Source organism: Rhinolophus hipposideros (genome assembly GCF_964194185.1).
Source record: "Rhinolophus hipposideros genome assembly, chromosome: 5".
In the NCBI taxonomy this organism is placed as follows: domain Eukaryota; kingdom Metazoa; phylum Chordata; class Mammalia; order Chiroptera; family Rhinolophidae; genus Rhinolophus; species Rhinolophus hipposideros.
Genome location: NC_138051.1, coordinates 39,626,406 through 39,651,530, shown reverse-complemented (window position 1 = coordinate 39,651,530; position 25,125 = coordinate 39,626,406). Strand labels below are relative to the sequence as shown.

Here is a 25,125-nt window from a genome sequence, read left to right as displayed (position 1 = left end):
AGTAAAGTCTGGCAGTTATTTGATTCAGACTTATGTTGTTGGTTTTTTTTTCCTGAAGGAGAGGCAACCCCCTTCATTTATCTCGTGAGCGGTATCGGAAGCTCCATTTGGTGTGGCAACAACATTGCATTATAGAAGAGATTGCTAGGAGCCAGGAAACTAATCAGATGTTATTTGGATTCAACTGGCAGTCATTATGAGCTCCAGCTCTGCCTCGGAAGAATCACGAATGAAGACAGTAATGAAGAACGATTCAAAATTATGGAGACTTTTCTTAGGGCTGGGGAAGGGTTGGAGGGTTTTTTGCTCCTTGTCTAGTTGTGTCCAGATTCATATAAATCAATAAAATATTCCTTAATGGAGTATTGCTTTCAATTAGTGAACATGCTTAAAGAGAAACAAAGAACATAGACTAATCTGTTTTATGTTCTAGAACACTGCTAATATTTCCAGAAAGCTCATTTCCCTTCCTAATCTGTCCCATTTCATTTCATTTCATCTCCCTGGTGAATGAAGTCACATCAAGCAATTGTGGACATTTTTATATGTTAGTTAACTCTTCTCAATTTTGTACTTGGTGTCTTCCCCCTGCCCTAAGTTTAGTTTAGCTGATATTGGATCACTGACAAAATTCTAATAATCTGTAATTGTCTTCCTTGCAGCTAAAGAGGAATTGCAGAAACCATTCAGTGTACTTCAATTGAGAAAGTTTTCAAAAAACTAATTTTTTAAAATTATTTCTCTTTTAAGGAAATATCCCTAATGTGCCACTTACTGTTTCAGCCAGAAGTTAAACTAAATTTCTATATGGACCGGGTTGCCATTTCTAAGATACATTTCTATCAGTGTGGAAAAGCTTTTTCCCCCGCTATAGATCTTAAGAAGTCAGGATAATGCATTTATTATTCATCCCTGATGGGACAAAGAGCGTGTCATGCTCACCTCTGACCACAAATAGCTTTGTTGAGTTTTGAAATTATACTTTCCATTTTCCAAAATCCAGTGTCTAAAATGAATTCACTTATCTCTTGATTATGGCACCATCCTATTTGACTCTTAGAAACCTGATGTAGTTCTGATGTAAACTATCTATAGAATGGCGAAAAGAAAATTTGCTCAATGAATGGATCATGACAACTGTAAATTAGAAGAATCAAATTTAAGCCAATTCTGCAACATCGGATGTCTTTATAAAAGACAAGCCATTTGTTATCTGTGTTTAACCTCTTCAAAAACTCTGATTTTATGGCTAGTACAACCAAAAAGCCATGCGATCAATAGTCTGTTTCCTGTTACAACATGCTGTGGTTGAGCCATCTTGTTTATAAATAATCAAGCTCTCCCGAATCTGTGCAAACTTTACCTTTTTTTTTCTTAAATCAAGAACTTGTGATATAAAACAGCAGACAGAAGATAAATTGAAATCTTCCGTTTTAGCTTCTGCTGTCTCGGGGGTAATGTTAGGAGTTTGAACGATGCATTCAAAGGCCATCTTATTTTAGTTTTGGTGACTACTGTCTCATGTGTGTAAATGTTTTCCTACCTTCTTTTTGCTCAGCAAAAGCAAGCAAATAAAATCGTGTTTGTGAAGTGATTGTTGATGCACATTTGGGGTTAGATTTTTTTATTTTTGTGTAAAGTAAAGATAGATTTTGCAGTAAGGGATTGGCATGGGATAGGGATCACAATCATGATTTTCTACTTGAATAATTATTGAGAAAGTATCAGGAAGTAGATTACTGAACAACTTATAATAATTGATGGGTGAGGATCAGAAAATTCAGTATTCAGTTTGTCAAATTTGCCAACAGGATTAAGGGTTAAAATATTTCCCCCTATTTTTTAATACAATTTTATTGAATGGATTGGCTGACTGTGAAGTCTGAGCCAGAATAGTTAACAAAAGATGCTGACTTCTGCCCGAATTGATTGGCCCTAGTTTAGCAAACATAAACTGACTTTTTATTTCTAGTCTTTTTATATTCACTTCATAAATCCTGGGGTTAAGCTGTCAAGCTGCCAGAGGGACTGTCCTACAATGGCCAGTCAGACCCTTTATTGCCAAAGAACCCATTTCACACTGATTTCCACTTCCTGAAATTGGTTCAGATTCTCTGCACTGTAGATGATGGACTTATATCTCAGTGCTGCCCACAGCCCAAGGGATTTCTAATTATATTAAAATATCCTCATGATTTTCTTTCATCATTGCAAACAATATAATTATGCTCATGAAGTTTACTTCTAAAATGAGCAAAAAGTCACTTTATTTTTTTTAGTGTAGTATGTGGAGGAACTAGTTCAACAGGATGGCTCCAGGACTGTGTTTTTCTAATGTTTGGTGAGGGGTTGGCAGGAATTTTTATGATACAGTGAAGAAAAACATATATCTGTATAATTAATTTATTATGTTGGTGTATGGCCTGTGAGTTCTCCCGTTAGTGGTCGTTTGTCATTTCATAACAACTATGCATTTTGGTTCACTGTGATGATCTACATTTAGTGACTGCAACATGTTTATACCACTGATTCAAATTCCATCCATGATGAAGTTATACAAATAATGCATATATTGATATCTTTTATTGCAAAATGTAAATTTAAAACTTGTATAATGTTCTTGTGCTTTTTGAAATAAAATATCTTATATGTGTATATTTAAAAAGAAAAAAGGGACTTCTCATGTTTGGGGATTTGGGTATGAAGTATAAAAATCTATACCTAGAAAAGAGCTCTAGTTAAAAGTTATCTTTGTCAGCCCAGACAGATTCTTTAAAATTCAGTATTTAGTGTAATGGTCGCCAAACTTTTTAACCATACACTTCATCAGTAAATAATTTTTAAACATGCATTACATATTTTTTATATTTATGCAATACTGTACTAGTGCATTAAGTACATAGCTCAAAACTGGAAATGTAAAAAATCAGTTGAAAAATAGCATACTTTTCTTTAAATATTTTCTAAGGGAATCTGCATCCTTTCAGGTATGCACACCTATGTACAGACAACTATCTAAAGCAGCACTTATCAGAAGAACTCTGCAATGATGGAAATGTTTATATTTGCACTCCAATATGGTAGTCACTGCCGCCGTGCACCTACTGACATTTGATATGTGGCTAGTGCAGTTGAGGACCTGAATTTTTAATTTATTTAATTTGAATTAAGTCATGTGTGGCTAATGGCTTTTATATTGGATAAGTCTAGTGGAATGGTTCTCAAACTGGACTGTCTTAGAATTACCTAGAGAGTGTTAACAAAATACATATTTCTAGTTTCACCCTAGATCCTGAATCAGTCACCTGAGATTGAGCCTTAAGCTAATTGGTGTGATTTCTGTCTGTTTAACTATGACAGACACATGACAGTCACTTAACCATGACTCTTCACTTAAAATGTTAAAATGTAGAACTTTCTTTTTATCTCAGTGATTTCTGAGTAAGTGTGAAAGAACATCTGGGAGAAAAGTAGACTAGAAACTTGGATAGTTGTGATATTTCATTTTGAGTGTCTACATAAGCTTACATTTAAGGAAAATGTACCTGGAATTTAAAAAAGCCATTGCTTTAGTTTTAAGACTGAAATATTTTAGGAAGGTTTTTGGGTGAGGAGATGAAAATACAAGGCACTTGTATTTGGCAGGGAGAGGTCACTAAGGAGTCTTCTCCATGCTCTACTTGAGTAGCAGGATACTCCTGGGACAAACAAATCATAACCTGAGAAATTGTTCGCAATTCAAGTGAATTCAAATTTCAAACTTCTGTACAACAAAGGGCACCATTAATAAAGTTAGAAGATATCCATAGTTAAGTGGTATAATCTCATCAACAGTATAGTTTCTGAATCTATTCAAAACTCTTCTGAAAACCACACACACTAACCATGATAACAAAAGAAAAAACCTAAAGTTCAACAAAACTAGATAACGGAATCTCCATGAATTCCCGAGAATGGGCAGATATACTCACAACGCCAACAGCAGCAGGACTTCTGCAGTGGAAGTGGTGCAAAGTGAAAGGGGGGGGGGATACTGAGTAAAAGTGGGAACACTGCAAAGTTGCCAACAACTCCCAAATGGGGAGAACCCCCTTCAGTAGGAAACCTGGGACAATGAAGACAGAGAATTACCAGCCACGTAATTGGTAATCCTCACGTGCTTTAAATTGAGGGCGGGTGAAAAAACTGCTCAGTCTTGAGAGAATGAAACAATGGGTGGTAGTGTAAGTCCTCCACATTCTTATAAATAAACACTCGGTATAGCCTTCGTTAAAGAAAGCCTCACCCTGTGGAGAACTGATAAACCAGATTGGGAATAGCAGCAATACTGTGGATGAGAGAGAGAACAAAGTTCAGATTGTGTGTATGATTGACATATAAAGTAATACATTAGCAAAATGCAGCATTTAAAGATGTACCGGTAAGTACAAAAAAGCACTATTTGAGGCCTTTTTGAGCCTTGCCTTTGCTCTGGGGCCCGCTCCAATCCCTTTGGAGTGTACTTTCTCTTCTAATAATGGCTTTGAACCACTGCTTTCTACTTGGGCACACTTTTAAAGTGTACTTTTTCTTCTAATAAACTGCTTTTTCACTCTTAAAAAAAAAAAAAAAGCAAGCACTGTCGCGTCCAGCACGATGAGGGTTGTGGGGAGTGAGGAGGGCGGCACAGGATTAAGAAAAGACAGTAGCCATGAATACAGTTTAAGTGTGAAGACCCAGGGACCCACAGCCTCAAGGTCTGGGCTGGGGCACCTAATCGGGCCTGCGCATTAGCTTTTATTAGTCAGGTGAGGAAGTAAAGGATATAAAGCTTGTCAATCTCAAGATCTGTGAATTCCATACACTGTAATAGGAAACTGATTCAAGCCAATCACCCTTGCCTGCAGGCAGCTGCACTGTAAGTCTCAGGATGTTTTTACTTCCCCAAAGAACAAAACCTATATGTATATGAATAGATAGAGAGCACATTATTAATCTCTTCCCCTGCAGGTTTTGGGAAGGAATGCAGACAGAGGCTGAGGCTTTTCTTAGCCTGAGGAAGGTGGGGGGCTGTGCCCACCTCTATGAACCCCGTGGGTCCTCCTGTTGGTTCCCACTTGACTGGGCCTGGCTTGAGTTGTCCCCCACGTGGGGAATCTTACTCGTCATTGGCTAATGAGTCATCTTTCTGGGACCAAACAGGGAGACATGAGCTGCAAACACAAAGGTTTAACCAAGTGCCTGAAAGGACACGTCTTACAGACTCTCCTTTCTTTGGGGACAAGTACAAAGAAACGGTTAGGCTGCTGTGTGGCGAAAAAGCACTATTTGTGTATTTGGCATTAATAGAAGAGGGAACCATGGAGCCTTGAAACTAAAAATTTTCTTGGCTCATCCCTGCCCATTTGACAAGCACCTCCTTCTAATGGTCCAGAATACCATCTCATTTAAAAAAGAAGTATAATTGTGATAATTAACTTTACTGGCCTAAGGGATGACCAGATAGGTGGTAAAATGGAATTTCTGGATGTATCTGTGAGTGTTTCTAGAAGAGATTAGATTTCAGTAGACTAAGCAAAGAGATCCGTCCTCACCAATGTGGGTGGGCATCATCCAATCCATTGAGGCCAAGTGGAACAAGTATGTCAAGGAAGGATGACTTCCTCCTCTCTTCTTGAGCTAGGATGTCCATCTTCTGCTTTCAGACTGCAGAGTTCCTGGTTCTCAGTCCTTTGGACTCAGACTGAATTATACCACTGACTTTCCTGGTTCTCAGCTTGCAGGCTGCAGATTGTGGGACTTTTCAGCCTCCATAACTGCATAAGCCAATTCCTAGAATAAATAAACAAACAAACAAACATCATAAGAATTGGCTATATTAATAAACTATTTATTTATTTATTTAAACAGGACTTGTGCAATAGAAGTGTATGTTTGTGTGTATGTATATATATATATATATACATATATATAGACAAATATTTTTCCTTTTGATTCTGTTTCTCTAGAGAACTAATACAATAACCTAGCCCCAAACCAATCATTACAAGAAAAAGAAAAGTGAAAATGAACTGAGTAAAGTTGCAACTACTGATGAGAAAACAGTAGAAAATTGTGGCTGTAGAAAATTTCGCCAAAGCTGGCGGAAACTGTAACCGAATATTAAAAATGAGTTATAAGAAATTGAAAAGATCGAAACTTTGCCAAAAGAACAACTCAGAAATGTAATGGAAGATCTCAAAAATGATATGGCAAGAGAACAGAAGAATATAAAACTCAAGTGATTTTGCTTGTAGCTTTCACGAAGATATTACAAAATAATAAAACATAATTAATACTCTAAAAAAAATGAAAGGTGAAATTAGGGAACATTTTTAGAAATGACAACAGGAATACGAGAGTTGAAAAATCAACTATGGAAAGCGCAGTAAAGAAAGAAAAATGGAGAGGAGGAACATGAAAGATAAAAAGGCTTTGAAATAAAGCAATAGATATAGAATATAGGCAAAGAAGATTTGATATATATTAACTGTAATCCCTGAAGAAAACCAAATCAATGGAACAGAACACAATTTGATAAAACTTTCCTGAAAAGAAACTTGAATGTGCACATTGAAAGGTAACACCGTAAAATTCAACCCAGAAGAGGCAACACCAAGGCATTTCCTAGTAGTAAAGCTATTGGACCTTAAAAACAAGAGTGACAAACTCTTGGACATCCAGGCAAAAAGTCCAAGTCACTTATAAGATAAAGAAATTCAGACTGGTATTAGACTTCTTGAGAGCAACATTTTTAAAGATAATAAAAGGATTTTCGAGGATTTTTATATCTAGTCAAACCGTCCAAATATAAAGTCCACACAGAGAGTTAAAAATATGTTAATGCTCAGGAAATATTTTTTCCCATGAACCTTGAGTGAGGAATTTGCCAGAGAACAATTTGCAGAAATCATAAAATGGTTATGGTAACTTTGGCTTATACTCTGGGAGTCGAGTGTTGCATAAGGGAGACAAAATCAGATGCTCTGACTATGTGTCAGATATAAAATGGATGTAGCTAACAAAAAAATGGGAGAAAAGAGATGAGTAAGTAGAAAGTTAAATAAGCTCACTGATTGAATCAGTAATATTAGTGACAAGTAAAAAGATAACACTTGAGCTGACAAGAAATAAAAACTTAAGTATGCAAACTGACACTAAGATAAAACTAATGGGTAGATAATGAGAAAGAAGGGGCCAGGTAAAAAGCAGTTTCAAAATTGCTCATATATTAGGAAAACAACAGACAGTAAAGAGAGTACTAAAAGTATTACAGAAAGATACCGGAATAAAGATTACAACTAGAACTATAATACAATACCAAAAGAGGAGTGGGGGAGGCAAAGAAAATAGACTACATAGTGCAACAATATAACAAAATTCAGACCAAATGATAAATGTAAATGGGCTTAACTCACTTTTTTAGAAAACAATATCAGACGAGATAACAAATAGATTGAGGTGAAAAAGAGATAAAACCAATTTTAAAATGGGCAAAAGATTTGAATAGATATTGCTCCAAAGAAGATATACAAATTGCTAATAAGTACATGAGAAGATGCTCAATATCATTAGTCATTAGGGAAATGCAAATTAAAACCACAATGAAATACCACTTCACACCCCCTAGGATGGCTATTATCAAAAAAACAGACAATAATGTGTTGGCAAGGATGTGGAAAACTGAAATCAAACACATACAGTCCTCAGTACAGTAGTAGATTACGGCAGATGGGGCCATGCAAGCTGAAACCATACAAAGCAATCTTAATAATCAATGGGAAAAATTACTATTGTTCCATGGCCTTTAAAATTTTTGGTGGAAAAGTTACTGTCGATTATAAATATGTAGGGAAACAAAAATAGTAACATTAATATTTATTTAGTACAATGTAATTTATAACATTAAGAAGCATTAAAAGTAAAAAAAAAGAAACATTAAAAGTTAAAGTGTTTGGATTTATAGATGATGTAATACAGAATTGTACACCTGAAATTATGTAATTTCATTAACAATTGTCACCCCAATAAATAAATTGAAAAAAAATCTAAGAAAAAAAGTTAAAGTGTTTTATTTCTCTTTTTTTAACTTATCAAGAAAAAATGCCAAGAGCACTTTCCTTCTTCTCTTTTTATAACTTAAAATACACAGCAAGCATCTTTTCGATGCCTTGGCAAATTGTCATACTTCTAAGTTTGGATCAACTTTCAACTTTGTACCCTTTGGGTTTTCAATGTTGTGAAATGCTTCCAAGAGTTCCTTTAGAGTGAAGTTGTTTGCCAGTGTCATTTCTTCTGGGACATTCGTCATAACCACTTAATTATTTCGGTAAGTTTGCCTTCTCTAAATTCCTCTGACTGCGTCTCTAGAGTCTCTCAAACAGTAACTGCGTCAACTGTTCCACAGTTAACTATGTCTTCTAATACTTCTGTAACATTTATATTTGATCTGAATTTCATTTCCAGCATTATCACCTTAGTTTCTTTGCTGCACTTTTATCTTTATTGCTCTACCGATTATCCATTTTTGTAAAATGTCACATGGGTTAATCACTGTGAGACAGAGACACCGCAATGACACACTTTGCTCTCTGTCCCTGAACTGAATAACAGATGTGCAATGTTCAATCACCAACAGAGTTTGAAAAAACGGACATAGTTGGTCACTGATCATGACACGCATCTGTTACTTAGTTATTTGTGGACTGAAGAGTTGCAAAGTTTGTACTTTGTGCAATTACTCACAGTTAATATACAATTGTAAGTGAAATTTGAACCATGTTGTTAAGGGACTAGTGTTAATTTAATTAAAACATGGTAAACTGAAAATCTTACATTTAGGAACCGTGTTGAGGATGTCTTGTATAGAGAAGCAACTTCCATTAAGCAAAACTACAGGATATAAAAGGATAAATTCAACGTAGTCTACATAGGAACCATATCTTATATTTCTTTAATCCTCCATAGGATATCGTACAGTACCTTTATGTGATATCTAATAAATTTCTGGAAATTTTATTTGCCACCTGCAAATATAGATTGTATTAATAGAACATGCAATGCCCAAATAACACCACCAGAAAAATGTTTTTAAGATCATTTTTGTCTTCATCATCAGGTCTCTAAAAATTATGAAAACCTCTAGTCACTGGATAGTTGGCTTTGATTAAGACAAAATAGAAGAGACCATTCTAATTTCAATCAGCTGGCAGTGGAATACTATGACCACTAGGGTGCGCTATTACTTTGCCAGCCATTTCGTCTTCCTGGCAGCAGAGCCTGAAAGCACAGAAAAGCTGTCCAGTGTTTGGAGAGCTAATGGCCGAACCAGGCTGAAAGTCAAGGAACTTTTTCCAGGCTGTAACAGCACACATCAGAAATCACAACATCACCTCACCAGTTTCTCATTTGAAAATTGTGAGTATACGACGATGCTATATGGATGACCTTGCAACAAAGACAAAACTTAAAGGACTGAACAAATATGTGTAGAATTCACTGTTCTAATAGAATAAAATTTGCAAAAAGTTAATATTTAATGGCAGAGTTGTTCTGTATTTCATAAAAATTAGGCACAAACAGGAAGTAGATTAAGAAGTAACTATAATTAGAATGACTTTTGTAACCGCAAACTAACTTTTAGTTTATTTTCTAACTTTACAAGTTCAAATCAGTTTCCATCTTCCCTCATCTTATGGTCCATTTTTAGTAATCATCAAACACAAAGTAATCAATAGGTTAAAGGACAATAGAGTCACATACCCCAAATTGAGATTACCTTGGCCCCTCACCCTGGTTTCTCTTATTTCTTTTGTTAGAAATTTCTTTAATTAAAAATAAAGGATGCAGTTTTTAAAAAAACATAAACACTTGAGGTAGTTAATATATTTGGTATGAATGCATTTCTGTTAAAAGAAGTCAGGCTCTCAAAGGACCCCAAGAATTTGGCCTGCAAGCCATAGTTTACTGACCTTTGTTCTAGAGCTTCTGTATATGCTACATAATATGCCTCTAGAATAGCAGTTATTGCAATGCCTTGTAATAGGATTTGCACGTTTGTTAATCCATCGTGAAACCCTTAAGGACAGGGACTGGCTTTTTTCTTACTTGTTTTCCCAGTGCCTAGCAGAGCAGTTGGCATTAATAGGCTCTAAACTTTTTTGTTTAGTAGATTAATATTCAAACAGAAACTGGTTAGATTGATGAAAAATTAAAAAAGAGTTGTTTGCTGGTTTGTGGAAGCACTCGAGAACCAGTCCATTAGTGAGTTTCATGTTTCAAAGAACTGTGTAGAGTTTTTAAAAACAGCTTCACTGAGATACAATCCACCCATTTAAAATGTACAATTCTGAGATTTTTTTTATTTAACTATAATTGACATATAACACCTATTAGTTTCAGGTGTACAACATGAAATTTGCTTTTAAAAGAGGAAGATGGAAAGCAAAAGGGAAAGAGTCTTTTTTCCTGGAATTGCACACTGGTTCAATATGGCGGAGTCATCCTTCTGATAATTATGAAAATAACTCGTCTAGATCATTTCCTGTTTGGATTAGGGGGAGGTTAGAAAGTGGTTAATCACTGGATGTCTAAAGATGGCTAGAGGAGGCCACAAATGGAGGAAAAGGGAGAGAAGAAAAGGATTCTCCAGTATTTTCTTTATTCTAGGAGAAAAGCTATGTTGAAAGGAGATTTATGTTCTGTGTTAGGATTCAATATAAATATGAATTTTGCTCATTATCTTTGAACTTGTTCAAAGACTGATCCTAGGATCAGAGCCTCATTGTTTTAGATGCAGTTATCCAAGGCACACATCCCTACTACACTTGAATCATTCTTCTCTCCATTTTTTCCCCCCACAAATCTCACTGTATTTTCAATTGCTGCATGACAAATTGCCCCCAAAACTTAATGCTTAAAACAATAGTAAACATTTATTATATCACATAGTTTCTGTAGGTCTGGGTTTTGGGAGTGGCTTAGCTGAGTGATTCTGGCTTGGGGTATCTCTCATAATATGACAGTCAAGATGCCAGCTGGGCTTTCAGTCATCTGAAGTCTTGCCGGGGCTGGAGGATCTGCTTCCAAGAATGGCTCACTAACATGGCTGGCCAGCAGGTGCTAATTAAATGGTGTAATGCCTCAGTTCCTTGCCAGGTACCCACTCCAAGGGGCTGCTTAAGTATCCTCATGTTATGGCAACTGGCTTCTCTCTAAGTAAGTGACCCAAGAGAACATAAAGTAGAAGCTGCAATGTCTTTGATGACCTAGCCTTGGAATTTACACATCATAATTTTTGAAAAAGTGTACTGGTTACAGGTCAGCTCAGTTCAGTATGGGAGGGACTATTGTGAAGATACCAGGAAACAGAGATCATTGTGGACCATCTTAGAGGCTGGCTACCACATTTATTTATTTTTTATTATATTTGAGATATACAGAGGGTGTCAAAAAAAATCTATACACAGTTTAAGAAAGGAAAAAACTGTATTGAAATTGTAATAATATATACCGAAAACAAAAGATGAATATAAGTCATGTTTGACTTCTGCAATTAAAGATGTGTTCAAAGTGGTTACCATCACTGTAATTTTAGTACAGTTTTTTCCTATCTTAAAATGTGTATACATTTTTTTTGGCACCTTCTGTATATAGCTCAAAGAGTATTCCTGAATTCTGGTACCAGCTCTTGAATAATATATTATCTTTTCATTTATCCTAACTAAAAAAAAAAATCTCTTGAGATAGACCAATAATTCTTAAATGGAAAAGGCCAGAGAAAAAAGGAGCCCTGAGAAGTTGTTTTCCTTGGGCAGTCCAATGTCTCAGGATTCCTACTCCTGTGGCAATAACTTTCACTATATATTCATTCTTATGCTTCCCCTACCCTGAGATACACAGTTGCTCTAGTCTCAAGATACTGATCACAGAACACTTCCCTCTGCATCACACTTTTCTTTAACTTTCTTGATATACAGCTACTGGACTGCTTTCTCACATATTCTATATTTATCTTATCCTTCATGGATTCACATGAGAATTGGTCATAAAATAACAATCAGAAGAATCTTTCCATCATTTGGAGAATCTAGCTCTACCTACTGACTCATTTAAAATAGTAGTTCTGTGAATAAATTCATTAAAACCCTTGCTCATGATAGCAATGATTATGTCTGGGTAGGACACACTGTATTTGCTAAGTGAAAAATATCCTCTTTAAATAGAGAATAGCTATTTAAAATATTGCTAGGCATAATGTCACTGAATCTGGACTTCCCCCCCACCCATAAATTTCTTTTAAGAAAAAGTATTTACAGAAAATCTAATCATTTCCAATTCAAATTACTTGCCCAGCCAATACTCTGAAATGAATTATATTGTTAGACAAAGTAATGGAAAAAGCAACTTGTGGTTTCAATCAGTGGAAAGAAAACAACTGGCAACTTCTTTAAGTTTGAATAGAACAAGATGAGGTGCATCATCAATTGCCTTTAATGTACACCCGGTCCTATTTCTCTAACCGCCTGAGCCACAGGGCCAGCCCCCAACCCTTGTATATTTTTAATCAGCTTTAATCATGTCACTTGAGTGAAGAAAAAAAATAAAGTTTATTGGGGAGACAATTGTTAGTAAAGTTACATAGATTTCAGGTGTACAACTCTGTAATACATTATCTATATCTCACATTGTGTGTTCACCACCCAAGGTCAGTTCTCTTTCCATTACTGTATATTAGACACCTGTTTACCCTCTCCTAGAGACCTCTCTCCCCTTGCCCTCTGGTAACCCCTCAACTATTGTCTATGTCTATGAGTTCTTGTTCCTTCATTCGTTTGTCTTGTTTTGTTGTTTCCAATTTTATATACCATGTATCAGTGAAATCATATGGTTCTCTACTTCTTCTGTCTGACTTACTTTGCTTAGCAAAGAAAAAGATTTTTTTAAAATTTACTGGGGTGACAATTGTTAGTGAAATTACATAGATTTCAGGTGTACAATTCTGTATGACATCATCTATAAATCCCATTGCGTGCTCACCACCCAGAGTCAGTTCTCCTTCCATCACCATATATTTGATCCCCCTTACCCTCATCTCCCTCCCCAAGCAAAAAGATTTAAAGTAAAAAGAAACTCATAATTCATTGTATCCTTTCAGTCCATGACAGACTTCTGGGACTCATTGTGATTATTAAAAAAAAAAAAAAAAAAAAAAAAAAGAGCATTGGACAGGGAGATTTAAGAAACTGGAATTTCTTGGTTCTGCCACTAATTAGCTTTCTAGCCTTGGGAAAGTTGTTGAACCTCTTTGGGCTTTTTTCTTCTGTGAGTTGGTGGGTAAGGACGGAGGAGGGGTTTCATCTTAGGGCTTCCCTTTCACCAAAGAGCTGGACGCAATCAACACCAAATACAAATTTATCCCTCAGCCTCATCGCTCCGCTCTCCTCCCTTTTCTTTGCAAGTCTTGAGGGACACTCGCCTTCTCTTGCGTGGAATCCCATACCGGTCCTCCGGGGGCTGCTCACTGAACCTTTGGCTGGTGGTTTCAAAAAGGGAAAAAAATCTCGTTCTTCGTGGGCTGTGAAAACCGTAAGGATACTCCGGGCTCCAGGCTGACATTTCTTTCCGGAGTCTCGGTCTCCTTTCCTCCGTACGCCTTTAGGCCTTGCCCCCCGTATCCATGGGTGATGAGCTCCGCGTGGGGCGGTTCTGAGGACAGCGCCAATTTGCCGGATCCTGGCAGCTCTGGTTCTGAGGGGGTGGCAGGGCCTCAAGATGCGGGGCCCTTTTTCGCAACTGCCGCCGAGTATGAAACTAGTATCGTGACAAAGCATTTCCGAGTTTCTTCCGGAGAGCCCCAGCCTGGGGTCACAACCCCGCTTCTACAACCAAGTCACAGGACACCACTGCGCACCCTGTAGTCTCTCAGGAACCCGACTTCTCGGCTCCGGACCGGCGGGCAGCTGCGGCGGTGGCTGGAACTACGAAGCCCAGCATGCCCGCGCGCGTGCGCGCTGCCATTGTGACGCTCCTTTCCCGGTAACTCGCCCTCTCAGGCAAACCTGAAGATAGCGGCAATTCTCCGGTGGGGGGCGGAGACGCTCTTCGCCGGACTCTCCGTCCCCTTGGTGATAGACAATGGGACCAGCCAACCGACGTGGCGAGCTCGTGACGCGCTCTCCAATCAGCACCTGCGGCGGAGGGGTGGGCGTGCGCACTGGCAGGGCAGGTGGGCTAGGCTGTGCCGGGTTGCGAAGGGGGAGAATAACGTCGGGTCGGGTCAGCGCGCGCTGCAGTAGTCGCCGCAGCGGCGATGGGAGCGGTGGGGACGAGGCGGCGGCGGCGGCGGCAGGAGGAGGAGCAGGGGCTGGCACGAGAGCAGCGGCTGGGGGCGGCCAGCGGCAGCAGTAACAGCAGCGATCGCCGCCGCCGCCGCCAGTAAACGCGGACGGTACCCGAGGGGACTACCCAGACAGCCGGCCCTCGAAGCCGCGCTCAGGTCCCGCCGCGCTCGGCGGCGGGGGATGGGCAGGCGGCGGCGATCCCGCTTGCTGAGGGTTGACCCTAGCGGGTCCCGGCCCTGAGCTGGACGCGAGCCCTCCGCCCGAAATCCCTGCGTCCGGCCCGGCCCAGGTAGGACACGCCCCCCGAGCCCCGAGGGCGCAGCGGGGGAGCCTGGCGCCGCGCCCGCCCCCGGTGCCGACCCCCTCCTCCGGCCGCGCCCCCGGCCGAGTGACCGAGCTGGTGCGGAGGGGCGGGGTACGGGAGACTCTCGGTCGCTGCCCACGCCCTGGGCTTGTGCCAGACCCCGTCACTCCACCTCGAAGATGGTCTGCCTCTCCCCGGTTTCCCCGACGACTTGTGTGCCGTTTCCCCAGATGCTTTCGGTGTCTTCGCTGAACTTGCGGGGTCACAAAGCTTCGTCCTGTTTCTCTCTCTGTGGGTGACCCACATACGACTTGTGTTCATGCTGCTTCTGGTACCAAGGACGGAACACACAGGCTTCTCAGGCTATCCTGAGCCCTTGCGCCCTACCCCGCCTCCCCGAAGGGGACAGCAGGGGGCCTGGGACCGTGGACGCTGGTCGCTGTGTAGTAACAGCAGTGAAGGCCACGACTTGCTGTCACTTAGGGTGCGACGTAGTGACTTGAGGGATCTGCTTGTCATTTGCGTTGATTAAGATGATGTGGACACCCTGGGTTGCTGTGGGAGGGACAAAAGACTCCACACTTGTGTGCTGCCAAATGAGAGAAGTAAATAATCCACCGAGATGCCAGGGTACTTTATCCCACAGTGAAGTTAATTTTGTTTCGGTCGTGATTGCATTAGAGGTAAAAATGACATTGAGTTGTACTTCGCTTTGAATTAAAGTTGATAGGTGGCAGCAATCCCAGTATTTGTTAACTCTTTCTCATCGCTAGCTTCAGAAATTGTTCTTCCCTTGAACATGGAAGAGGTCAATTTTATTGTAACCCGTGAATTAAGGAAAAGGTGTTTGAGTATTCAATAGAAATTGAGTTTTTGTATGCATCACGGTGTTATGAACGGGCACACGTGTACACAGGCGCGCACGTACAGGGGATTCCACTCAGTGTGTTTTGTTAACAGTGTGTGGTTCTGAGCCATTAATAACAGCCCCCTTGGTTTCTAAAACACTGATTTGCCAGGATAGACCACAAAGATGTGTTTGCTGTTTTCTTTAGGGTAAATGGAACAGAGGAACGTTCATTGGAGGGAAGGAGAGATGGGAAATTGATTTTAAAGTACTGAGGGAATTGAATGCGATGTATTTCTTTTTATAAAGAAGCAGTAATGATGACACATATTACTTAACATGACTAGCTTTGAATTCATCTTAACTCCAAAAAAATTTTTCAAATAAGTGTGTGGAGTTGGATGGCACATTGTGATCTATTCAAATTGAAATCGTACTGAAAGGAATTTTTAATTTGGAAGCTTGTTTTCCTGTATGATACATTTTTATCAAAGCACTGAAAGGGATGTTTGAAGAATGGTGATAATTGAAAGTTTCTCTAACATTTTTCCTTTATGGTAGAACGCTAGGAAATACTTCTTCCCCTTTTCAGTGTTAGACACATAAAAAATTGAAGTCCCTAGCTACATTAATTTATAATATCAAATTGAAACAAATTTGACCTTTAGTAGGAGGATTTCAAAGAATAAGATATCTTACTCATTATCTTGTACTATGGTTAATACAAAATTTAGTGAATTCTCTAGTGTACTATGTGACTTCAGATTTTTGTCTTTTGATATTCTTTTAAATACTGATGATTTTAATGCCTCAGGAAATCTTCATGAGATTAGGCTCATTTGCTTTAGCAAATTGAACTCAATTGTATTGGGCTTCAGTATCTTTAAATATAGTGTTAGAAGTGGAGTTTGTATAATTTAAACAACCTCCGCCTTCCCCCCCCCCCATCCCCGCCCGTCTTCCTCCTCCCCTCACCCCACTCCAGTGCAAGCCGTCGTTTCTCAGTCTAGATGTGTGAGACACAGCTCCCTGGCCCTGCTGGTATTATGAGCCTTGCGCTCCCCGCCAGTTGAGGCAGTCGGTCGCTGGTCGTAGGTCGGCCGCTCACGGCAGCTCTCGCCGGCTGCCGGCCACTCACGCTGGCTGCTGGCCACTCATGGCAGCACACGGTAGCTCACGGTAGCCCACAGCCCTTGGCAGCACACGGCAGGCTCACGATGGTTGCCGGCCACTCACACTGGCTGCCAGCCACTCACGGCAGCCCACGGCAGCCGACAGCAGCCCACACCAGCCTGCGGTAGCACTGAGCAGCCCAGGGTAGCTCATGCCAACCTCCAGCTGCTCACTGCAGCCCAGCCCCAGGGAGAGCCATTGTTCACAGTCTTAGCTGTAGAGGGCCCATATGGGAATGGAACTCGCGACCTCGGCGTTAGGAGCACTGTGCTCCAACCACCTGAGCCATCGGGCCAGCCCTAAACAACTTTTGAGGGTATTTTACATTAAAAAATGCACCAAAATATGACAGTTAGTGATAGAGTTTTGGCTTTTCAATGTAAATGAATATTACAGAGCTGAGTTTGCTATAATCATGGAATTTAAATTTACCTTTGGTGGGGAGCAGGCAATTCTTTATAAGTTTTATAACTTTAAAAAGTAATATATTGATGCGAAAACTTGATTACAACTCTTGAGAGTCTGAGTTGGAACCACCCAGCTAAGATACTTTCAACAGTTCCTAATCCTCAGAAACTGTGTGAGATAATGTTTGTTGCCTGAAACAGACAAACAAACAAACAAAAAAAGTATGTAACAAGGGCAAATGTTTAATAACCGTTATTGAAGGCTGAATTGATTAGCAAAATAAAACAGCCTTTGAGAATTAATGGGGAATATAGCTTACTTCCTGCCCCACTTCGGAAAAAAAATGTTATGTAGAAAAATTCTTTTATAGCTATGCAGCAGTCTTTATAATTTGAGTGCATGTTACTCAGAATTACTCTAGTCATGTATTCCTTCCTTTGCTATTTTTGAAGTTTTTGACCTATATTAATATAGCTGGAGCTATGTCAGTTTATTTTATTAGTAATATTGCAGGACATCTTTAGTATTTGTGGAATTTTAAACATATTTATACTGTTTTACTTTCTTGCATCTTCTCTTGTTATCCAGTGCATTGTAAACAATAATGATGGTAGTGCTAGATCCCCCTCCCCCAGGCTTCAGTAGATAGAATCCTTCTGTTGTAAATACTTTTACAATTTTTGTGCTGTAAATACTCTGTGCTTTCAGGTTAAATATCATACTTCCATATTTGATAAAAGAGCCTTTAAGTCTGTATGAAAACATTGAGTTTTTTTAGAGCTAAATTTTCAGCATAAGTACAACAAATATTACCTCTCAAAAGTTTCTGTCTTTAATATCTGGTGATCCTTGACTGTAGATTTAAAATACAGATTGAAATTATATTATTTACATAATGTGAATGTCAATTTTGCCAGGTTTCATCTTTGAAACAGGTGATTTTTTTTAAGCAGACTTTTTGGTATATTTTCATTTATATTATGATTTTAAGTTAAACATAATTATTCTTTTTGTGGTTATTTTATGTGTTCTTGATATTTAATTGAACATATAGTACATAGGAACTTTTGTGAACATTTTGGATTTTTTTTTTAACCTTTGTACAGAAGATCCTGGATGTTTTGGGATGTTGATAATTGCTTTTTATTCTATGAAGGGTTTGCTTTTACGTCAATTAGAGTAAAGCTTTTCGAGACAAAAAGTGTTGTTTGAAAAGAATCTGGGATGTTGTAGTGTTTTCTGAAAAAGGGAGGTAATAGCTTCTTGGCTTCTTTTGGTAAGTTGTCAAGATTTAACCTAACCATGTTTTAAGAATCAGTGTTTTTCTGTTTGGTTTTTTTTGAGAGAATTTGCATCTTTATTGAAAACAATCAGTATTTTTAAAAGATTTTTATTACAATATAGCTAAGAATCAGTATTTTTTTATATTTGAATTAGAAAACTTTTTTGCCATTATGTCTGTTTTTACCAAAATGCTTTCCTCATTATTTTTATACTTGTCTTTTTTTCTTTATGCAGTTTCAGATAATTGCCTTTTGAAAATAATTTTGCATTGTTTTCCCTTATCTTGTCCTAGCCATACGATCATCTGGATACTGTATTTTATTAATATTTGTCTGACATTGTTTTCCATATGTTGTGTATTATGGTTAAGTTTGGAAAGCTCCCTATCTTTTTTTCTTCTTTCTTGATTCACTTAAGTGCCTCGGTTTCTAATATATCTCAAAAATGGTTTTATCAACATTTTGCAATGACAAATCAGGCAAAGATGAAAGAAGTAAAATAGGAAAAAATGAGTAACTGAAGAGAAAAATATGAGCATTGCCTCATGAAATTTGATTTGAAAAAATCATTGGGAAGCTAAATCACATGGTAGGATAGTAAACTAGATTAGGGCTTCGTTTCTGCTACTTGTCTAACACTTGGCAAAATTCAACATGTCCAAGACAAAAGCCAGCCGTTTTTTAACGTCTTTAATTTTATAAATGAAAGTCTTATTATTTAATCAGTCAACCAAGCTCAAAAATCTCATATCTATATTTTTTTGGCTTCCTCTTTCCCTTGGTTCTGCCAGCGTAAAAACCTCTCTCCTTTTCCTTTCCACTGCTACCACCTTGACTTAGCCTCTCTGTATCTCGTTCTCTTGCATTACAACAATTGCAATAGACGCATCCATTTATCCATTGAGTCATTAAATATTTGTTAAGCACGTCCCTGTGTCAGGGATTAGAGATTCAACAGTGAGCAAGACAGAAATCTCACTTTTGGATCAGTGGGAGCAGACAGTTGTAGAACAAGGAATTAAAAGTATTCAGAGTACGGATCATGAAAACAAAGTGCAAACTAACACGTGAATATATAACAGATGGACCTAACAGTCTGGGAGTTGGGTTCAGGGAAATAGTTTTCTGCTTTATCAACCATAAAGATAGTATTTTTTTTAGCTTATTCTGCGTACTCTACTAGATTTAGTTATTCTACATACACACGAGTATTTTACTAATCTATTCTACATATTCTACCGGATTCAGAGGTTAGTAGATACATAATAGCTATAAGTAGTTAAATAATTAAAAATAATAGTTTAAAATACATGTTTTTAAATTTAAAATTTTTCATGAAAGTTAAATGTTCGCACAACTCTTGAAACAGCCTTAAATAAATCCTTTCAGAATGCCAGAACACTTTAAAAACTTTGCCTAAAGAGTTCACCTCTCTCTCCAGTATGGGTTTCTCCCAGGCCTCGATGGCTTGAGTACTGACAGAATTCCCATGTTGTTTCACACCCTCTGTTTGAGTCTCAGGAGTTGGAACGAAGCGTTACCAGAAGGAGGGCATATGTAAACTATTTGTAGGGCAGAAAAAGTCCCTTATATGCTGAATCTATTTTTTTGGTTTAGAAAATGACATTAGTGTAGCCACTAACCCCCTTAAATTAATAAATGCTTATTAAACAAATGAATATAAACAGTTTATTGTGCATCAAGATTGAATCTATTCTTATTTTTAATATAATGTATTATAGGACCTTAGATTACTTAACCTCTCTTTGCCTCAGTTTTGCTATTTTTAAAGAGGGAAATTAATATACTTTAAATCCAATTACAATGAATATCGTTACAGAGAAGGTTCTGTATTAATTTTTTTTCTTTGTCTTAGTGGAAGGATCATAGACATGCTTTGGTTGGTTGATCTGGCTACAGTAGATTTTACCCAAGGAATGGTCTTAGTGTTTTCCTACAATCTAGTCATATAAATTACATTGTATTTTCTATGAGGGAAGAATTTGTTTATGTGTTGTTAGCATGGTAGCCAGGCAAAGGAGAACTAGATTGTTTACACTTTTATTCTGTTGTCAGTAATTGTAACCATGCTGTAAAGTTTGTCTTTACTTTAATAGATATTTTGCTTTCTTGAATATATTTATTGAGCCCAGAGATATTCCATGCTGCTGGAAGTATAATTTACCTCCTGTCAAAGTTTAGAAGGAACAGTTGAAGTGAGTGCTCACTAAATTTTCTTTCTCTTTTGCTATCAGCAAATGGAATTATTCACAAATCTTCATCTTTTTTCCCTAACCCTTTAGGGAGGCTCTTGCTAAAACCTATGGGGTAAAACAAAAAAAATCCCACAGGTTTATCCTGTTCCTGACCCTTATTTCTGTTGTTTACATTAGTATTATTAGATGTCTTGAAAAACTTAACTGGTATGTTGTCTTTATAAATTTGTGTCTACAGCTCAGTTTGTTTTATTTTAAAACATAATTTAGATAATTTTTATAACAAAAATGTATTATTTTGACTTTTAAGATATGAGATAGCACTCTGCATCTAACTATATTTTAATCTATTTTTGGAATATAACTCAGGTGTTCTAAATACTGTTTACATAATATATCATAATGACTTTGACAGCATTTAATCTTGTACTTTAATAATAGGAGGTGTTTGGTGTATTTGTAGTTTTTATCAAATTTGGAAATATTTTAGTCATTTTTTTCTTCAATAAGTGTATCTAGAAATTAAAATACCTGTCTAGTGGAAATGGAGAGAAACTTTATAAAAGAGAACATGGTTATAATAACTGACAAAACAACCTCTCTGTTTTCTCCTTCTGGGATTGCAGTTATATGTATGTTAGGCTTTTTGATGTTATCCCGTAGCTCGCTGATGTTGTTTGGTTTCTGTCTTTTTCTCTATGTTTCATTTGTGATAGTTTCTTTTTCTGTATCTTCAAGTTCCTTTTTTCCCCACTGTGGTTAATCTGGTGTTAATCCCATCCAGTATATTTTGTATCTCAGGTATATTTACTTTTTTAATATTTTCTGTTTCTCTCCTTATGCTCTGCTTTCCCCTATTCTCTTGAATATATTGAATATATTTGTAATAGCTGTTTGAAATCATTGTCTACCAATGCTATCATGTATACTATTTCTGGGTCTCTTTTTATTGAGTGATATTTTTCCTTGCTTGCATCCCTGGTAATTTCTGTTTGGATGCCAGACGTTGTGATTTTACATTGTTATGTGCTAGATATCTTTGTTTTCCTTTAAATATTTTTGGGATTTGTTCTGGGATACAGTTCTTTGAAAATAGTTTGATTCATTCAAGGCCCTCAGTGTTTTTGAAGGTCTTTTACACTCTGTCTGGTGAGTATTAAAACGATTCACAGCCTTGTGTGAGCATCAAGAATCTTTCTGCCTGCCCCTTTCCAGTGATTCTTTCCCTCCTTTGATTGCTTCCTCACACACGTGCACTGTAAGGACTCGGCCAACGTCTCTGGGGGAGCCCTCTCCAGATATCCAGAGCTTGTGCTCTGTGCACATCTCTCCTCTCCGGTGTTCTGCCCGGCCGTGTCCTCCCCCAAACTCCCAGACTGCCAGGCTCTGTTTGGGCTCCCCATTCCTGTGCTGCGGCATGGAAACTCGAGGCAGTGAGGTGTAGGAGCAAGTGTAAGGCTTACCTCATTTATTTCCTTCTATGGATCCCTTTTCTGCTCTGCCTGCTGTCTGTCTGCCTAAAATCCATTGTTTCGTACATATATTTTGTTTGCTTTTCTAGTTGTTTAAGGTAGGAGGGTAAATCAGTCCCTATTACACAGTAGAGGCCAGAAGCTGAAATGGTTTGGTGGGTATATTTAAATCTCAGAGGAGTCCCATTTCACAGGTATGCTGTCGTTAGAAATCTATGTATTATCTTGATGCTCAAATATAGCTTCAAAAATATTTCCTTACCTTTTAGACACATCATAAGCTCTTCTGATGATTAATTCTGACACTTCCCATTGAGATTAAAATTGTAGGTAAAAATAATTTTTCTATGTTTCTGTTAAAGAGCAGAATCTTCCATAAATCATATATGGTACTTATAAAACCATGTTCTTATCTACTTAGTGAATTATCTAGCTCCTCCCTCCCCTGCCAGTGGAGGAGAATTTTATTACTTCAACCTGTCTAGATAGTAGTAGCCCTAACTGGACTTCCTTTCCTCTTGCGTTGTTTCTTTCCTTGCTCTGAAGTCCTTCATGTATGGCTCCCCCTTGTCCACTGAAATAGAAGTAAGTCCATCCTGTTCCTGGACTGATTTTTACAATCTGAATTCAGTTTATCTTTCAGGCCTATGTATTCTTTTTTCACAATCAGAGCTCTTACCCATTTAGACTTATTTATGAATTCATTTTCCCATGCACGTGTATGTTGTGCTCATTTACTCTTCTGTGCCTATCTCCTTAGTCAGTTAACTTTTGCTTTGAAATAAACCACCCCGAAATTCAGAGGTTAAAACGAAAAATCCTTTATTAGTTGACTATTACATGGTTGGCAGTTTGACTGGGCTTGGCTGAATGGTCTTCCTTTGATCTTGTCTGAGCTCGCTTATGTGAGGCAGCTTGGGTTTCTTCACAAGCTGGGTTCCAAATACAGCAAAAGAGGGCAAGTTTCCAGTGCACAAGTGCTTTTCAAGTTCCTGGGTCATATTTGCTGATGTCCCGTTGGTCAAAGCAAGTCACAGCGTCAACCCCAGTTTCTAGGATGGAGAAAGAAAGTACCTCTTGACGGGAGATACAGCATGGTCACGTTGTAAAGGGAGTGTTGGTAGAGCAGTGGGAGGGGTTTGTGGCTATTTTGCAATCTGCCACCAACCACTGTAAATCCCACCTCAGAAACTTTGTATGACCATCCTACCCCAGGTTAACCTCCCCCAATTCTGATTTGTCATATGCACTTAGTCCTTACAATTTGATGTTGATTAACTTTTTATATTTTTTTACCTTTTAAATCCAGAGCATTACTGTGAATTTCTGTTTTTGTACTGTGTGTTCTATTTCAAAGAATAATTTAGAAATAATTGAGGGCAAAACTATGCATTATATTTTCTACTCTTCAATGTAGTCATTGCAATTTATTGAATGATTATATGTTGAATTTTCAAATTGACTCTTTGTTATTTGCTTGAGGACTACTTAATTTTATTCAGCCATATATGAGGTGAAAAACATTTCATTCATTCTTCCATTCATTAAACATTTATTGAAAGATTGTTCTGGGTTAAGTATTATTCAACTACTAAGAATACAGAGATGGCTAGAGTTCTGTTCTTGACCTCAAGAAATTTATAGCTTATTAGGAAGACATTGTAAATTGTATATGTGACTCTAAGCCTGTTTATTTGCTCTGAAGCTAGATTTCTGCCCATGCTCAACCCACAAGTTAACTGGCTTTTCAACATTGCATAGATGGGACAGTCTCTGCTACCATATTGCTATGTAGTGGTTGCCTGATGTATTTTGTGTCTGGTTTTCCCTGCCTCCGGCTTTATATGACTGTTATCTGTTACTTTGTATAAGATATATTAATCAAAGACTACATAAGATATATCTTTAAAGAATAATTATAAAGCCACTGGTGAAGAAATAGAATATTGCCAGCAACATTACCCCAAAAGAATCCATTCTTGTGATTTTTGTGAAAAATCATATCCTTCCTTCTCTTTATAGCCTTACTGCTGATGTTTGTATCCCTTTTTAACTTAGTTTAGTTTTGCTTATTTTTGAACTTTATATAAAAGGACTTATATTGTATATACACTTTTGATTTTTTTTTTCAGTGTCACTTGTGAGATTCATTCATTCAGTGTAGCAGTAGTTTTTTCATTTTCACTTTAGTATAGTTTTTGTGGGAGGGAGATGAGTGGTCCCCCAAAGATATTCATGTCCTAATCCCTGAAACCTGTGAATATGTCATCTTATATGGCAGAAGGGACTTTGCAGTTGTGATTAAGTTGTGATGGGAAGATTATCTTTGATTATCCAGGTGGGTTTAGTGTAATTACAAGGGACCTAATAAAAAGGGAGGCATATGTATTTTGTCAGAGAGAAGTAAGGATGTGTGATGATGGAAGTAAAGGTCAGAGAGAGATCTGAAGGTGCTAAACTACTAGCTTTAAAGATGGATGATGGGGCCATGAGCCAGTGAATACAGGCAGCTTCTTGAAGCTGGAAAAGGCAAGGAAAAGTATTCTCCCCCAGAGCCTCCAGAAGGAGCCTTGCTGACTGAAACACTTTGATTTTCGCCCTAGTAGAAGCCTGGACTTCTGATCTCCAGAACTGTAAGATTATACTGGGGGTGCCAAAAACATGTATACACATTTTCAGAGATGTTAACTCTGGTCAGTGTTGCTCAAGCAGTAGTTCACCGTAATCAGAAGTATCTGGATGCTCATGGCAACCACTTTGAGCACCTCTTGTAATTGCAGAAGTGACTTGTATTCATCTTTCGCTATCAGTATGTATGTATGTGTATATATATATGTATATATGTATGTGTATATATATATATATATAGTGTTTTTTCCTTTCTTAAAATGTGTATACATATTTTTGGCACCCTCTGTACATAAATTAGTGTTTTGCCACTCAATTTATGGTAATTTGTTGTGTCAGCAGTAGGAAACATACTTTTTTTTTTTTTTAACTGTATGAATGCACTACTATAAATCCGTTCTTCTCTTGCTGGACATTTGGGTTGTTTCCAGTTT

At 38.0% G+C, this 25,125-nt stretch overlaps 2 protein-coding genes and 1 long non-coding RNA gene across 4 annotated transcripts in view; 2 read left to right on the top strand and 1 right to left on the bottom strand.

The window, feature by feature from the left end:
- UBR1 (ubiquitin protein ligase E3 component n-recognin 1) overlaps positions 1-2,660 on the top strand; it is a 111,157-nt gene extending 108,497 nt beyond the window's left edge. For both annotated transcript variants that reach the window (XM_081049242.1, XM_081049241.1), the window contains exon 47: positions 59-2,660. In XM_081049242.1, the coding sequence (XP_080905368.1) occupies positions 59-200 (142 nt within the window). In that variant the 3' untranslated portion in view covers positions 201-2,660. The remainder of the gene's footprint in view (positions 1-58) is intronic.
- LOC308498032 overlaps positions 1-14,054 on the bottom strand; it is a 42,080-nt gene extending 28,026 nt beyond the window's left edge. Inside the window, exons 1-2 of the long non-coding RNA XR_013993399.1 lie at positions 13,496-14,054; positions 5,574-5,811 (exon numbers count right to left, since the gene is read on the bottom strand). This is a non-coding gene — a long non-coding RNA (uncharacterized lncRNA). The remainder of the gene's footprint in view (positions 1-5,573; positions 5,812-13,495) is intronic.
- Positions 14,055-14,247: 193 nt separating this feature from the next.
- Positions 14,248-25,125, top strand: part of TTBK2 (tau tubulin kinase 2) — a 131,063-nt gene continuing 120,185 nt past the window's right edge. Inside the window, exon 1 of the mRNA XM_081049240.1 lies at positions 14,248-14,649. The gene's annotated coding sequence lies outside the window, so the exon portion shown is untranslated. The remainder of the gene's footprint in view (positions 14,650-25,125) is intronic.